Raw genomic sequence first — 13,827 nt, 5'->3', positions numbered from 1 at the left:
AACAGCCTGTTTCACTAATTTGGCAAGCAGTTAAGAGGTCAAACAGCATTCATTAATTTATAGAGATGGACGTATAGTAGACTTCTGTGCCTTGGGCTGAAGCATAGTCTGAACCCACCTCTTGTTATGAACTGCTACTATCAACACCATCACGCACACCTGACCATAATTTTTCACAGGGAAAATGCCTGGCAGCTAGTCATCACAACGCAGCAAATGAGTTTTATGCGGACCACGACTGAAACTCTTTATATTCAATAGCTTCCACCATGCCCGAGTTTTTTCTACATTGCACGCGCACTGCAGAAGTCAAAACGAAGCTCCTAAGTGCCACATCTGCTGTGAACAAAACCGTGGTCGCTGATGACTTGAGCAAAGCATCCACATATTTAAACCTGCCTATAGCGAACCTCCATATTACGAATGTCTCAATATTACAAAGTTTTTCTATTTCCCGCCGTTACTTCATAAAAGAACATGTATTTGCAACTTCTATGTAATAAAGTAACAGTGGGAGACATCCTTGATATAATGAACTTTCACCATGGACAATCTGGGAATTTCGCCCCAGATATTGTCATTTTGGCCCGAGCATGCATGTTCTACGGTTGCCTCGCCACCAACAAAGCGACGGCGGCGCACAACGTACTCGTGGCCTCGGCGACTCCCATGTGAGAGTGAGCGGTCGTTGTTGCACGCGGGTGTGCACTAGGCAGCCAGGCGGACCTGCGCCTCTCGAGCCAGTGCTGCCGCCATTCTCGCTGTCGCGGGCGAATGCACGGATATGCCTTCCCCCTGCCATCAAATTAAAAAAAAGAACTACGTTTACTTTAGCAGTGCCACTCTTTGATTGCTCCAGAAGTCTCTGAACTGTACTTAAAGTGACACAGGTGATGCAACTATGCGTTGTTACACTTTTAGTTAGCATCATATATGTGGTGCTGCGCTGCGTATGAAAAGCACTTTACTGAATAGTTTTCACGCGGTATCCATGTCGTTTGCTCTTCATTTTGGAAGCCGTGCGTGCTTGGTATTACTGCGCGCAGATGAAGTAGCTCCCGACAACATTCAGGTTTTATTTTTATTTTTTACGTGGACAACCATATCTTCACTACTGAGATGATGTCAAATGAGGCACTGACGGAAACTTTTCGAGACCATGGTGATAATGACGGACCTTCGAAGGGTAACTCGTCTTGTGCTTCCATTTTGCACTGTGCCGCGAGTTCTCGAGACTGTAGCTTTTGTGATTGACCGATTAGCTCGATTAGGCGATAGAGATGGGTTGGCTCATTTGATCAATGCTTCAACGCGCTCGCATGCTTTTACTCGCCCGTAAAAGTTACGATGCATGGGGCATGCTGTCAAATTTAGACTTGTTATGAACATGGTGGCGACTGCCAGAACCCATAGAGAGGGTCCATAAAATTTCTATGACAATATGGCAATAACCGCACAGTTTTTTTTACCGCTGAATAAGTGTTTTAGGTGAGCTCTGCCTTCAGTTACCCTTTTGTATAATTTGTGCATTAATCTTACGAATTTTTATACCAAACCTGCATGTAACGAAATGCTCTTTATAACAAACTTTTTTCGGGAATTGGTCAATTTCATTATATCGAGGTTTAACTGTAGTTTTGAAGGCATGCATGATGCCTACGCCCAGAGTCGAAATGAAACTGCTCAGCACCGTATCTGCTGCTGAACAAACCTGGCTTTTAATGCACAGTCATGAATAGCGACTCCCTTTGTGAAGGTCTGCACTCGGTTGTTCGGGGGCGCCGCTTTTGCATAGCACATTGGCAGTGCTTTGTGCTTGGCACGCTTCAAGGATCGTCTGACATTAACCGGGTTGCGATTACAACCACCGAATCAAGAGGAGTTTGAGAGCATTAAACAATACATATGCTTGTTCGGGCTTGAAAGTAGGCTTGAATTGTCTGATTTGATGAATTAATGGGAGTCATGTAGACAAACCTTTACTGTATATACATCTAACCTTAAAGTGTTGCTTCAAGGCGGGCAGTTTATTCCTGTATGGATGGCTTCATAGCATAGCAACACATGCTGCAGTGAAATCATGTTTACAGAGGGTTATATGTGGTCAAATGTACATATATTAGGTCACTCTGAATAATATAAATTCGGGTTGAAGCACCTGAATATGCTCCTATTCTTATTAATTTTGTGTTTTCTTTTGTTTCATTCAGTATAGTTGTTATGATTCTCGCATGTGACAGCTATTGACTCATGTGCACATCATGACAGTATTGCATTTGAAGTGTGTTCTTGATTACGGCTGGAAAGCAGTTAACAGCGATAATAACTTACATTTCATGTGATTGTATGCTTTCTTCTTTTTTTGTCATAGATTGCCGTGGAAGTCATTGAACTACTGCTGGCATATACGCAACCTCAGCTCAGTCATACAGAAACAGAGGAAGGCAAGTCTATAGACATATTTTTAATTGTCCTTTAACAGAGCCATGTCAATTTAAGTATAAAGATGTAGCCTGAATTAGAATATTTTCCACTGCACTCGATTTTTTTAAAAAGTTGTTACTAATATTGCCTCCATGCTGAAATGCTAATCTCACGATATTGTACTTCCACTAAAAAGTTGCTTTAAAATATGAAATTTGGTAATACAGTGTTTCTGTGTTCCAGCAGTAACATATGCTTTGTTTGTTCCTAGAGATGTCACAAAATGATTCTAAGTAATTAAAAAATACAAGCATGCATGATTTAAAGAGGCCCTCCAACATTTTGTCAGCATGGTCGGGGAACACTGCCTGCAGTAACTGGGGTTCCTGAGGACATGCAAGCTGAGAATTGTAGTGTAGCACATGGCCTGGTGTTAACAATTCTCAAAGGACAGGGCATGCAAAAGGACAGGGCATGCAAGAAGGAATTCGGGGCACCACAAACCTCTACTAACAACTGATGATTCGCACAGTGACAGAGGAGAAAGATTAAATTGCGTAAAGATGACATCAAATGCCTTAAGGGGGCAGAGTCATCTTAGACATTTTTTTGTTTATTTCTTTAGTGATCTTGATCATACTGAACAGGCTTACGCAGTTTTTTCTGCTGATATCAACTATGTAATTAGTTTTCTTGTAGGTCATCTTGTTCCTGAGATAACTCAAGTTCACCTTCTATTGTTTGAGGCCACCATAAAAAAAGCTGCTTAGTTAATACTGATATTTATTATATTGCAAGGTAGACTAATGACTACATTGAAAGTATGCAAGAACTTTTTGTTTTTTGGCATTTATTGGTTATTTGACAGCAAAATAAACTTTCTATTTTCAAAAGCAGTTGGAATTGTGTTACAATTTTGATGAGTAATTATTAGGCTTGGGCAAATATTTGAATGCTTTGAATATTCAAAAGAATAATGCAGTATTAGAATTTGCTTCAAATCAAAATTAACTTATCGAGAACTTCGAATTATTCGAGACGAACGAATCCACATGTCCATTTTGAGTCCACATGTAACATTTTGTAAAGGTGATTTTAATGCAATGGAGAAATTCTAAGCAGTGAAAGCAAATATCGAGGCATATTTTAGTTTCCATGTAACGTTTTATAAAAGTGGCTTTACTATTGTGAATATGTGCTAAGCTGTGAAAACACATAATCAGGAGAATTCTGCACTGCCGCGAAGCCCCACTTCAAGATATTACGCATACATCAATTCCTTTTTTTCAGTTTAATAGGTCCACTTTTGTGCTCTAAGTATTGCAAATTTTAAAATCTAACATATTTTACAGGTTATCACTTGCATTCTGTGGAAAGTCAAATCCTGCTACCATTCAAAGTTGTTTCCACTTCCTTTGATGAAAAAAAAAAAAAAAAAGAAACTTGCATAAGGGTTGTTAGAATTTTCAAAAAAATATTGTGCAGGTTAGTTTGGTCATGACAAATATGCCTCTCTTTCTTTATAATATGTGATGTATACTTTATTCGAACTTGATTCAAAATTATTCAACCAAAATCACAATTCGCTTCAAGTTTGCTTTGAACCTAAAATTCACTATATTCACCCAAGCCTAGTAATTAATTAAAAATGCTTGTGCTCTAAGTTTTGCTCCCATACTTGCATTCTATACATGTAAGGGTTCCCATTGTTGTACCTGCCCTAGCTGCAGATATATTGAGGTCTCAAAATTGAACAGTCGTAAATTTACTTTTCTGAGAAAAAAAATGGAGAAAAACTGAAACCACACAGTTTCTTCAAAAAAAAAAACAAAACAATCATGGTGTGTATGTTTTGCATTGCTCATAAAGGCACTCATAAATTGGTAGCAGAGCTTCGAACACAGGTGCTGAAAATTTATAAATAAGCCTCAAAGTAGGCTCCCCATTTTTCGCACATTCTGCTTTTTTGTGGCACCAAGAATCTGGAAAGTCTGAATGACATTACATAAAAGTTGCAACTTTCTGGTGTGCGAGAAATTTGCGGAGGGGTGGAAAACTTCTTGTAGAAACCAATTATGCCAGTTTTAAAAAATGAATGGTTTTGTCACTTTTCGATCCAAAAGGCCAGTCTACCCCCTTAACTTTAGTTATCTTTCACATAAACCGCCATGTGTGCCAAGTTTATAGGTTTGCATATTGCATGGGCATGTGCAGATAAGTTTTTGTGCTTTCTTTCTTTTTCGCCATTTTTCACATCTTCAGGTGTTCGTAGGCATTTGTGGTGCCCTAACTTTCTTCTTGTGTCCGTGTTTGCATGCCCTGTCTTTTAGAAAGAAAATGTACCAGCTATATCAATTCTCTGTTATTCTAATTCTCTAAGTCAGCTAGAAATCACTCCCTCTACTCTCAACTAATGATGCCATAAACTCAAATGACTGTTCAATAAACCCATAGTCTGCAACCGCTGGCTTACTTAAGCATCGTGAGATGCATAGCTATTGTGACTGTTGCAGGATGCTGCCACCTACCCTACGTGTGTTTGTGATTACACTGAAAGTGAGCCATGCAATGCAAAGGGCTCAAAGTCATGACGCACACTGATGAAGGGATACAGCTTGCTTCCTTGTCATCTGCCTCCCTGCATAGCTTGAAGCATGTGTGAAACTCATGCATCTTCACTTGTACTTGACAGAGTCTATAAATTTTTTTTGCACCAGTCAATTCGTGACGTAACTAGCCATTTGATGATTACTTGGAAAAGTGTTGCAGGGCCCCTTTAAAGAGCACTTATTTTAAACACTAAATTAGCCCACACTGATGAATTATTTTTTGTGAACAAGTGTGTCTACAGAAATTTTTTCAGGGTAGTACATCTCACAGAGGCAGGGAGGGGGGGCTATTAGCACTGGTAGCCATTCAGTGACATGACTAGATAACGTGCAAGGCTAGCTGGCGATCTTGAAGGTCATTGCTACAGCATAGAATTTAAAAAGTATCCGAAATTCCAGGAAAAAGAGAGTAGCAGCCCCCCTTCCTTCTTTGGTAAATCTTTTTTGAAAATATTATTGCCATTAATTAGTTTTGCCATTGTGGGTTCCATATTTGATTAATAACTGAAGGTAAAAGTACCATTCTTGAAATTCGCACCAACAGCGAAGCAATGAACTGTCAGTGTTATGTTAGGATTTGAAATCATCATTATGTTGCATTTTAACCATGTTAGCTTAGTATGGCTTCCCGAAACCTTCTGCGAAAAGTCTTTGGTTCTGTTAGATCACAGTTAATAGTTAAACCTTCATTATAACGAATTCAGTAAAATTAGCAGTTTTCTTCATTATAACGAATTCAGTAAAATGGCAGTTTTATTCATCATGTCAAAACTTTGTTGTATTCAAAGTGTGACATTTTATGTGAAATGTAGCTGCAAACAGATTCTCTCTCTCCCTCTTTTTTTTTCTTTTTTTACTGGATAGGTGCTGTGAAAATGTTAAAATAGTAGAGCAGCGGGGGGTGGACAGAAAAACTACTGTGATAAAACAGTGTTTTACCTGAAATCCATCCGCCACGTCTTGATGTGGAGCCAGCAAAATGTTGCCTTCACAGTGGCCCGTTCGTCGAGCATAATGCTGAGAGAGATGCAGTTTGAACACACATTGTGAGTGAGGGAATTCAGAGTAATATGGAAGCAAAGCTATCATTGCTATTCTACTGCAGTGGCTTGCAGTCAAAACCGGAGCTGTTGCCCTCAGTAGTGCAGCACAGTAGTGTTATGATGGCGAGTTGCAGTAGCAGAACTGGTGCAATTGTTTAAGCTTACACTTATTGCCTCAGTACGTTGGGCCTACGTCTGTTTTGGCAGTAAGCATGCCATACAACCTCTGTAAAGTCAAGTTAGTCAGCTAGACATCAAGCTGTAAATGTGGTCTCTAGCTTGTAGTTTTAATGAAATCACCTTTTCATCTTTATTTCTTCCAGCATTTTCTGTGTAAAAGAGGAGCCTGCTGGCGACTATACTTTGCCAAAAAGGCCACATTTCAACATAGTAAAGTATTGATACAACAGCGAATATTGCTGATTTGACCTATTTTGGTACATTGAAGCTAATAGCATGTGCTGTTTATTTTTAGTAGTGCTGTATTTTAAGTCATGTCATCCTTAATGCACAGCACTGAACAAGAGTCTGTGGACCCAGATGATCTCGGAGGTGCTCAAATTCACCATGCGGGCGCCTTGTGCCTTTCTAACTGGCCTCGTAGCCTTCTCTGAACTGCTTCCCCTGCCATTACCTTTGAATGTCAGAGAGGTGAGAAATCAACTTCTAGCATTGCTGAAAATTTTTTTACTCTATTAATAACAAAACAAAGTTTATCATGACGTGAGCAACGGTAATTGAATTTTTTATGTCCATGGTTTTTCCAATTTTCCTTTGCATTATGAATATTTTTTTATTCACTCATGGCTAGTATGAGCGTGAATCCTAAGAAAGCAGACTGTATTAAATAATAAAAAAAGAAAGAAAGGAAGAAGAAAACTTATCATATTTTATTTTATAATGGTTACACTTTTCAAAAATAATTGACCCACACTTGTGAAGAAAAGCTATGTGGAATAAAATTTTTGGGAGAAGAATTCAGAAGTACTGAGAATCCAAACAAGTTGCAGGTCAAAACTTTTGGATAGTTACTGTGACTATAACCAAAGAATCATGTTGAAGAATTCTTACACTTATTAGAAAGAAAGCCTTTCTTTGTAATAAATGAACTCGCTCACTATGCTTGCTTGAATTGCTTCATGGAGGGCACGACACATAGACAGGATCACAAAATCTGCTTAAAAAAAACAGAAACTGTGTGTACTATGTGGGGTGATGCAAATTTTCCACAAAGAGAGCACAGGCGAAGCTCTGACACTCTTTCCCACAGTTCTCCTCATGGCCGTCAGTTCTTGCAGTCTGCACCCTATCTTGACATATGGTGTATATAGTATAATTGTTAGAAAAGTGATGCAGGACACTTCTTATAAACTGCACTGTCTGATGCTGACTTGTAAGGGCTCGCAGAAATTAACCTATGTGGGTTAGAAGACACTGAAGTTTTTTGTCAACATGCGGACACCTAACAGTCTGACAAGTGCCATCGATGCTGGCCAAAACTGAAAGCTTTGCATTTTCACTAAACTTTTCGGACTTATGCCCATGCAGTGGCTGGTTACACTGGTTCAAATTGAGGCATGTCATGGTCAAACAATTGATTGTAGGAGATGTACTTCGGCAAGTAACCAAGACTTCTCTATGGCTTGCGATTCTGCCCAACAAAAAATAATGCACTTCATGAAAAGATGCTTATGCACTGGTAGGAAACATAATAAATCGAACATTATGTCATTTCTGTGTGCAAATGTGGCAGCGAGCCGAGCATCCTTTTTTCATATGAAAAAATAAGATAACCCATGTTGCTTCTGTAGCTATGTTCTTGGGAGGCTCAGTGCCAAGGTGTTTATGATGTGCAATTGATAGGCCGAGTGGCTGGGGAAGTTTCACAATGGCTTGCAAAAATAAGGCAGATGTGGGCTCCTTATTTATGACAACTATGTGGTGCACCACCTGCAATCATCTCTGATGTGAATTCAACTCTACTGTTCTGTCCGCCTAATACCACTTGGAAGGCACAGCGTCCCCCACAGGGGCGTCTGCGCAAGTAGGCATTTGGTGCGTAGCAACACCACGGGCCCGAGCTAATGGGGGGGGGGGGTTCGACTCCCTCTCACACCTAGCTGTGCGCAGCTTTGCCGTGTCTGTGGAAAAGGGGATCCTGTTGGTTAAGTTGATGCCTAGTGATTGGACCTTTAAGGCCCCCTGGCAGAGGCAACACATCCCTTTGGCCCCGGCTTCACGTAGACGGCACCCCTGGGCTGACCCACCCAGGGGAAATCGGCAGTCGCCTTTTCCTGTCTCTCTCTCCCCTGATGTTTGTATTTTTCTCTCTTTCAATCTTTCCTGTTATTTCCTCACTTCTGTTTACTTCCATCTTCTAGGTGGCAAAGGTTAACCTTGTGTATGTGCCCTCTCTTGGTCACATAATATTGGGTTGTAGTGGCTTTGTACAGGTGGCGCTGGCATGCCTTTTTATAATTTTGCTGCTGCGTACCCATGTTGGGTTTCATGGTGGGCTGCTGGCATGGCTGCCGAACTTATATATACTTTATGGCCTCTTTTCCATTTCCCAAACTGTCTGACCGCCCTCCCTCTAAGAGGGGGCGCACCGAAGGAACGCTTAATGTCTTCCTAAAACCCAAAGAAATCTTCCCGCGCTTCCATGTGATGTGAAACAAAAGAGAACGCAAAAAAAATCTCTCCATTTGTCATATCAAAATGCCTCACCAATGCCTTTGGTTCATGTTATCAGGGTACTTGCATGGCTAGTGATGACCTTCGTCTCGAAGTACAAAGCAAGGCCCAGTAAAAAAATCTGTCAAAACTCACTTCTTTCGCAACTGCACCTGTTTCTGTCACACCGCATCGTTCCCTGTACAGCTCCTGAGGCGTAGTGTCTGATCAAGACCTAATCGACCTGACAGAGAGTGAGCTCCTTGAGGGTTAGAATGAACAGCTTGTAACGCATGTTCAGAGAATTAAGATCAGGCATGACAACTAAGAAAACCCAACAAAGCGCCTTACTCTTACATTTTGTACTAGCATACTTCCAGAATATATCGAAACAAGCTACTTAAAAGTTAAAGGTCCGACCCTACATCCCCAACCCCCGACATTGTTTTAAGTGCCAGCGTTTCGGCCACGGCTCTCAGAGCTGCCACGGCAATCAAACCTGTGCAAAGTGTAGTTCACACGAACACGCTACAGACAACTGTGAAGAAGAAACTCCCCACTGCGGAAACTGCGACGGTGGACATCCCACTTATACTCTCGCACATGTCCTACATGTAAACACGAAAAAGAAATACTTACACTCAAATAAATGAAAACATCTGGTTTAGGGTGGCGCGCAAGCGTCTTCCTTTGCTGGGTCCTTTGTTCGCGGAGATGGCATAAAAGGGGGCAGTGCCACCAAGATCCGTGGTGTCTGCACTTACCACACAAAGTGGACAGGCGGTAGTGCCATTCACCAGCTCAGCAGAAGTAGCACAGGCTCTTCCGCCACCAAAAGGCTTGCAGGCCTCCGGACCTGAAGCCCCAGGACCTTCTTTTTTGACAGATAGACCTAAGACTTCCGTGCCCGCACACGTAAACTGCGAACGGGCATCCAACACATCGTCCAAGGTGATGGACACAACAGCAAGTCTAGCGGTGTCTTCGGCGCCGAAGGAAAAGTGCGGCTCTTTATAGCGCGCCAGAAAGTAAAAAACTATCATCATAGGGCCTGACAAGGGCTCCTGACTATATTGTAAAACTTCGTTTAGTACACACAGCACTCATTTACACTCATAATAGATACAGAAATTATACAATGGAATGTCAGAGGACTGCTTAGAAACCTCGATGACATCCAGGAACCCTTAGACAAACATTCACCAAAAGTGTGGTGTGTACAAGAGACACACTTAAGGGGAGATGCTACTCGAAGAGACTTTTTTTTTTTTAATATTCACCCTAGAGTAATGAAACTTGAGCGCTTTATGAAACTTTTTATTCTGATTTCAAATATATAATTAGTTTTCTTGCAAGTTACACACTTTGAGCTCTGCAACATGACAAAGTGAAAACCTTAACCCTTTTGCCCCCCCTCCCCCCCCCTCTTTTCATCCCTAAACTTCTGTAACTTTTTATCATTCATAGCTCATAATGCTTCAAATAAAGTGTAGAGTGCAAATAACTAATTAGGAAGCACATACAAAAAAATATGGAATACACGTGAAAAAATCATAGACGTAAAAAGTTTATATTTCACCTACCCTAGTAAAAGTATACATACAATTTTTTATTATACAATAAAATATTGGAATTTAAACTAGATAATTGCATTTGTCATACTTTGGAAACAATTTAGGCAAAATTTCATGCAGATCTGAGCACTATAAGTGCCCGAAAAAGCAGGGGCACATAGGAAAAAAATGGCAAAATTTGTGTTTTGAGAAAAACGAGTTTTAAAGCTAAAATTGAGTTTTTATTTATAAAAGATATTATTAAATCAGATGAAATTTGCACACCAAAAAAGAACAGTCCTTCTTGTAGTGGCCACTGCGACTAAAATACGCCAGCACCATGAGTTTGTCTCTCTATTTCCGATGGAGGCGGAAATGTTGTAGGCCCGTGTGCTCAGATTTGGGCGCACGTTAAAGAACCCCAGGTGGTCGAAATTTCCGGAGCCCTCCACTACGGCGTCTCTCATAATCATATGGTGGTTTTGGGACGTTAAACCCCACATATCAATCAATGAGTTTGTCTCTCTAGGCTTTTTCGAGCCGACTCATCACAGACATTTCGCTCACAGACAGGGCCATGAAATGCTTGCCAAACTTCCGCTCCATCTGGCAGAGCCTTGTGCCAACTGCAAGCTAGGAAGAAGTTCGACAGGACTGCGAAATCCAAACTAAGTCCAGGGTCGTCATGCCATTTTGCAGCCATGCTTGTGCCACATACCGTCGTACATAATGGCAATGTCGTCCCTGCTAAGTTCTCTCACTGCGAGCTCTTTCGACCACTCAAGATTGGCGCTGACGTCATCTATTGCCTGCCGCATCACGAACTTTCCGGCTGACAGGTGTGAATGACTTTTGATGCATTGGCTTTTGCAAGCCAAGAACTGCCACAAATCGGACCAGTTGCTCGTAGCCTATTCCTACAGAGCGTGCCGCGCAACGGCTTTCACTTGCGAGCAATGCTTTTTTTTTCATTCATAACGGAGATAATTAAACGAGAAAAGCATTGTTCAGCTGCGCTGCTCGACAAGACATGGACCTCGCAAATGGGTTTCACAGCACATACAGGCGCGCAGCGGCCAATGGCGGTCGCCGATTCGTACCATGTGATAAGTCAGTCATGGCGCTCGAAAAACGCGCAAAAGAATGATTCTTTTTATTATCTCTTGCGCTGCATCAGCGAGAGAAACTGTTGTTATTTGAAGAGTGAGGCTCGACTCTGCGACTCATGTGATCAAGAATGGCTAGCGGCGGCGCATTATCGGCGGCAAAGTGCTCGAAGACTGCACACTTTCGATCTTTTAAGAGGCACCTTGTGCTCTTTAGATGCAATTTTAAAGCATTACCAGTTAAGTTTCGACCTGTATTATTTTTTTTTATAACAATAGAGGTAGTAATCTTATCAAAACAGGCGAAAATAAAAAATCTGTAATTTTGAAAAAAGCTCGTGTTTTTCGACCCGCATCTCCCCTTAAATTCCAGGAACACCAATTTTCTATGTCATTATACTATAATATTCAGAAAGGACCGCAATGATGCTGTAGCATCATCTGGTGGTGTGGCCATTATCCACTCAAACCTCGTTATAATGAAGTTGAAGGGGAGCCACAATTATTTCATATCGATTATACAATTTGTGGCAATGTATGCTCAAAGGGGCGCACACCTATAAGCATGCAAAGAAGGAAACGTCCTCGCGGCCTGATGTCCCGTTACGTGACCACGCATGCGATGGAAAATAAACTGAGTTGAATCTCATTAATTCGAACTTTCGGGTAATTCGAACTCACGCTGAGGTCCTGTCAAAGCTCTGTGTATTCTAATGGGCGAAAACGCCCTGTAATTCGAAAGCGCAAGCACTTGTGACGGTTAATTCGAAGATACCGCGCTCCGAAAATGCTCTCAGCACCATGCCCAATCCAACGGCAGCACCTCTCAATGCTGTGCGCGAAGAAGAAAAGGAAGAAAAAGAAAGAAAAGACTGTGGTGGATTGTTTGCTCTCTCTCGAATATCAATCTGCGACACGCCTGTGCCACGCTTCTCCCTTTTCCGTCTCTGCAGACCCTTCTCCTTTCAAGGCCGTGTACGAAAAGTCCACCTTTCTCGGTTCAGAGGGTATCAGCCATGGTAGCAGCGGAGACGCAGTCATTGCCGTCTTGAGAAAGAAATCGCTTTGCACCGCGGCGCTGCTTCTCGGTCATGTGACCCGCTGAGCGCTTCCTCAATCCTCTCCGCTGGCTGTGTGAGGAGTACGGCTTTCTCGTCGGCGCGGGGCATGGCTGTAAGGTCGGCGCGGGAGTTTTGAAAGAGCCTCGCCGAACGAGCGTCAAACTCCGCAGAAAACGATATACTTAACGCACTATGGTTGGGTTTTTTTTTTGATAGACTATTTTATAGACTAATTTAGTTCATTATATCCATTTACCGGTCAATTTTACTTCATTACAACAAGGTTTAAAATGTGTAGTTCTCGATGGAGCTTTCAAGGGGAATTTCATTTACTTTATTATATTCATTATTTTGTTATATCTCGTTACGTTATAGCGAGGTTTGAGTGTAGTTGATCAGATCAGGGTGTAGCATGTACGCATCTGCCACTACAAACATGCTTTGAGGCAGTTGTTGCTCGAGCAGTTTTTTTTAAATAGACTTGTCACCATCTGCTCTCCTTACATACCTCCACAGTAGTGTCTCGAAAAACATGAATGCAAATCTCTGATAGATCAACTACCGGAACCTTATTTTGTTCTTAGGGACTTAAATGCACATAATTGTCTATGGGGCGACTATCGCTGCACTGCATGAAGTCGCCTAATCGAAAAGTTCCTCTTTTCTTCGGCTGCGTGTCTGTTGAATAGAAAAGAGCCTACATACTTTAACTTTAACCTTGCCAACAAAACCTACTCATGCATAGATCTCAGCATTGTGTCCCCATAGCTTGTACCCCTGCTTCAATGGAAAGTGATCAACAATCCTTTCAGAAGTGACCACTTTCCGATCGTTCTAAGCACATCAATTCACAAAGGTCCTCCACAGGTTCCTAGATGGCAGGCAGACAAAGCGGACTGGGAAAAGTTAAGAGAAGCTGCTCGCTTGAGTTGGTCGGACATATGTGAATTAAGTATAGATGCAGCTGCAGACTTTTTGACAGCACTTCTTATTGATGCTGCAACAAAGTGTATCCCACAAACTGGACTGTCCGCCAGGCGACGCGTCCTTTGGTGGAACAGTGAGTGTCGGAATGCACATAGAAAGCAAAACAAGGCATGTAGGCTGCTTCGGGACTCTCCGACAGAGGAGAATCTTACCAATTTTAAAAGCATAAAGTCTCAAGGCAGGAGGACGTGCCATCAGGCCAGAAGGGAAAGTTGACAGAACTTTATATCAAGCATCGATTCATATACTCAGGAGGCTAAAGTCTGGAACATTGTTAGGAGAATAGTAGGAAGACAAGTGCATTCACTCCCTCTCGTAAACACACAATAAACACACAAGGTGGCAGCTTGAAAGACCAAGCAAACTTTCTC

The 13,827-nt window shown here is 41.7% G+C and overlaps 1 protein-coding gene across 8 annotated transcripts in view; it reads left to right on the top strand.

Moving 5' to 3' along the window:
* The window catches only part of vir (VIR_N domain-containing protein), a 431,173-nt gene that overhangs the window by 233,275 nt on the left and 184,071 nt on the right, over positions 1–13,827 (top strand). For all 8 annotated transcript variants that reach the window (XR_012887826.1, XM_075881178.1, XM_075881177.1 and 5 more), the window contains 2 exons: positions 2,372–2,444; positions 6,591–6,727. Coding sequence is in view for 7 of the 8 variants with exons in the window: in XM_075881178.1 (XP_075737293.1) it covers positions 2,372–2,444; positions 6,591–6,727 (210 nt within the window). In the remaining variant the exon portion in view is untranslated. The remainder of the gene's footprint in view (positions 1–2,371; positions 2,445–6,590; positions 6,728–13,827) is intronic.

Source organism: Rhipicephalus microplus, chromosome X, assembly GCF_043290135.1.
Source record: "Rhipicephalus microplus isolate Deutch F79 chromosome X, USDA_Rmic, whole genome shotgun sequence".
NCBI lineage: Eukaryota > Metazoa > Arthropoda > Arachnida > Ixodida > Ixodidae > Rhipicephalus > Rhipicephalus microplus.
The sequence above is the reverse complement of the archived record's forward strand: the minus strand, read 5'-3'. Positions and strand labels throughout refer to the sequence as shown.